This window comes from Sphaeroforma arctica (assembly GCF_001186125.1).
Source record: "Sphaeroforma arctica JP610 unplaced genomic scaffold supercont1.166, whole genome shotgun sequence".
NCBI lineage: Eukaryota > Ichthyosporea > Ichthyophonida > Sphaeroforma > Sphaeroforma arctica.
In genome coordinates this window covers 7,284-9,303 of record NW_014040392.1, presented here as the reverse complement: position 1 = coordinate 9,303, position 2,020 = coordinate 7,284, and the positions used below count along the sequence as shown (strand labels likewise).

Below are 2,020 nucleotides of genomic sequence, written 5' to 3'. Positions count from 1 at the left end.
ATATATATATACCTATATACCTATATATATATCACAATACAAATTCTCTTTCTACAGCCTATACGGACAGCCACATACCTGTGAACGTCGCGGTTACATTGAGTTTAGCTGAGCTTTGGAGACTTTCAATGTGTATAGCCCCTCCATCGGATGCGGTGTTGTTTTCGTATGTGCCTGTGATAGTCACGGGACACTCGATCCAGTCCATGAATATAGCGCCACCCATACCTATATATGTATGAATAAGATTGTAAGCATGCTTTTTTATGTCCGCGTAAGTCGGTGTGTAGAGCGCTGCTATCCATTGCAGCGGTTGCTAGCATATACTTAGGCAATAGGTATGCATGCACGATGTATGTATGTGCGTATGTATGCAGGCACGTACGCGAGTATATATATACATATATGGAATACATATATACATACACATACATAATACACATATATACATACCTAAACACTCGTATAGAAGCCTGTTCAAGAACAGCTCACATACCATGGCCGAACTCGAGGTAGTTGTTATTGAATCTCGCCGCTATTGAAACCTTCGTCGATCCGTAACAGCTATTCAGCCACACGGCACCACCACCACTAGACGAAGATAGTCAAAGAGAAGATTACAAGAAGATTATTTAAGAGTCGCCATATGTTATTGGATTATTTGAGATGGAATTGTAAAAGAGGAGTAAAATAATAAATTGCCACCCAAGTTATATCAGACTTTCAGGGCTTCTGTATGAAGCACAACTTTATGTAGTACTAGTAATCAGCAGAACCCAAGGTATGACACAATAGGAAGGCACACAGTCAGCATTTACTGTATCAATAAAGAAGGAACATGTCCAAATTCTGATGTGTATCAATGTGTTCATACTATAGTCATATGAACCTATATATAACATATATATTATGTACACATTCAACTCGCAAGTCTATATAAATCTATGTATATCCACAAAGTATGTACGTCATATAGTTTCATACATAAACATATATATATATATACATATAGATATATAAAGATATATATATATAAAGTAAATGTACATAAGTACCTCCCACGTCTATAAGTATACGTCCATACGCACACACCCCACATACCCAAAACACTCGTCGGGGCACAAGTGTTGGTCCGGACCATCCCACGGTGCAATGCAGTAGGGCTCCACACACCCAGCATCCGATACACTATTGCCAGTAAAGTATGAATCAGAGTCTATCAGCACACTATCCGCGGCCATGTGGATATATATAGCACTGGCACCCTTAGCCGGGGAACGCAGACCCACGAAACCACTTCTGATTACATCCAGCCCTGAATAGTAAGAATATTGGGGTGATATGTGATGTGAGTGGGCCCAGGCAACGCTCTCCCGTAGGAGTATCCCCCGTCCCCCAGTAAGAATTGCAAATAGAGAACGGGTAGCAGAGTTAAGTGTAGGTGTGTATGTACATCATACGGTTAGAATACACAAACACACACACACACACATATATATATATGTAGTCGACTCCGTGCCTATCCCGTCCTTTAAACGGTTTTACTATAAATATATATACATATATATATATATATACATATACATACATATATATATATACATATACATACATACATATATATATATATATATATATATATACAAGAATGTATCGCTTACCAATCCCCTTCTCTGCATACAATGCGATTCCATAGTTGTCTGGTCCGGGCTCCTTGCGTTTGAAGATGAGCGAGTCCAGCGTGATAGACACATACTCTTGAGTATACAGTCTGCGTATGTTAGCATGGAAAGATGGCAATGCTATGTTTAGGTACGAAGATAGGAATGCACGTATACGTCCAAGGACATACATGTGCCGATATAAGGTAGTGACTGTGGAGTTTCACAGACGAAGGTTTCACATAGTGAGGCAGCATATATGCTAGATAAATACGTAAATGTATATGCATGGCATGAATAAGGTATGTATATGGCAAACTGAAAATGCATAAATATATAATATATACCTACACACTATA

At 38.8% G+C, this 2,020-nt stretch overlaps 1 protein-coding gene across 1 annotated transcript in view; it reads right to left on the bottom strand.

Moving 5' to 3' along the window:
- SARC_03300 (hypothetical protein) overlaps window positions 1-1,802 on the bottom strand; it is a gene marked incomplete at its 5' end in the record, with an annotated part of 3,092 nt that extends 1,290 nt beyond the window's left edge. Inside the window, 4 exons of the mRNA XM_014302894.1 lie at window positions 79-228; window positions 497-591; window positions 1,102-1,315; window positions 1,662-1,802. Coding sequence (XP_014158369.1) covers window positions 79-228; window positions 497-591; window positions 1,102-1,315; window positions 1,662-1,802 — 600 coding nt within the window. The remainder of the gene's footprint in view (window positions 1-78; window positions 229-496; window positions 592-1,101; window positions 1,316-1,661) is intronic.
- Window positions 1,803-2,020: the final 218 nt, after the last annotated feature.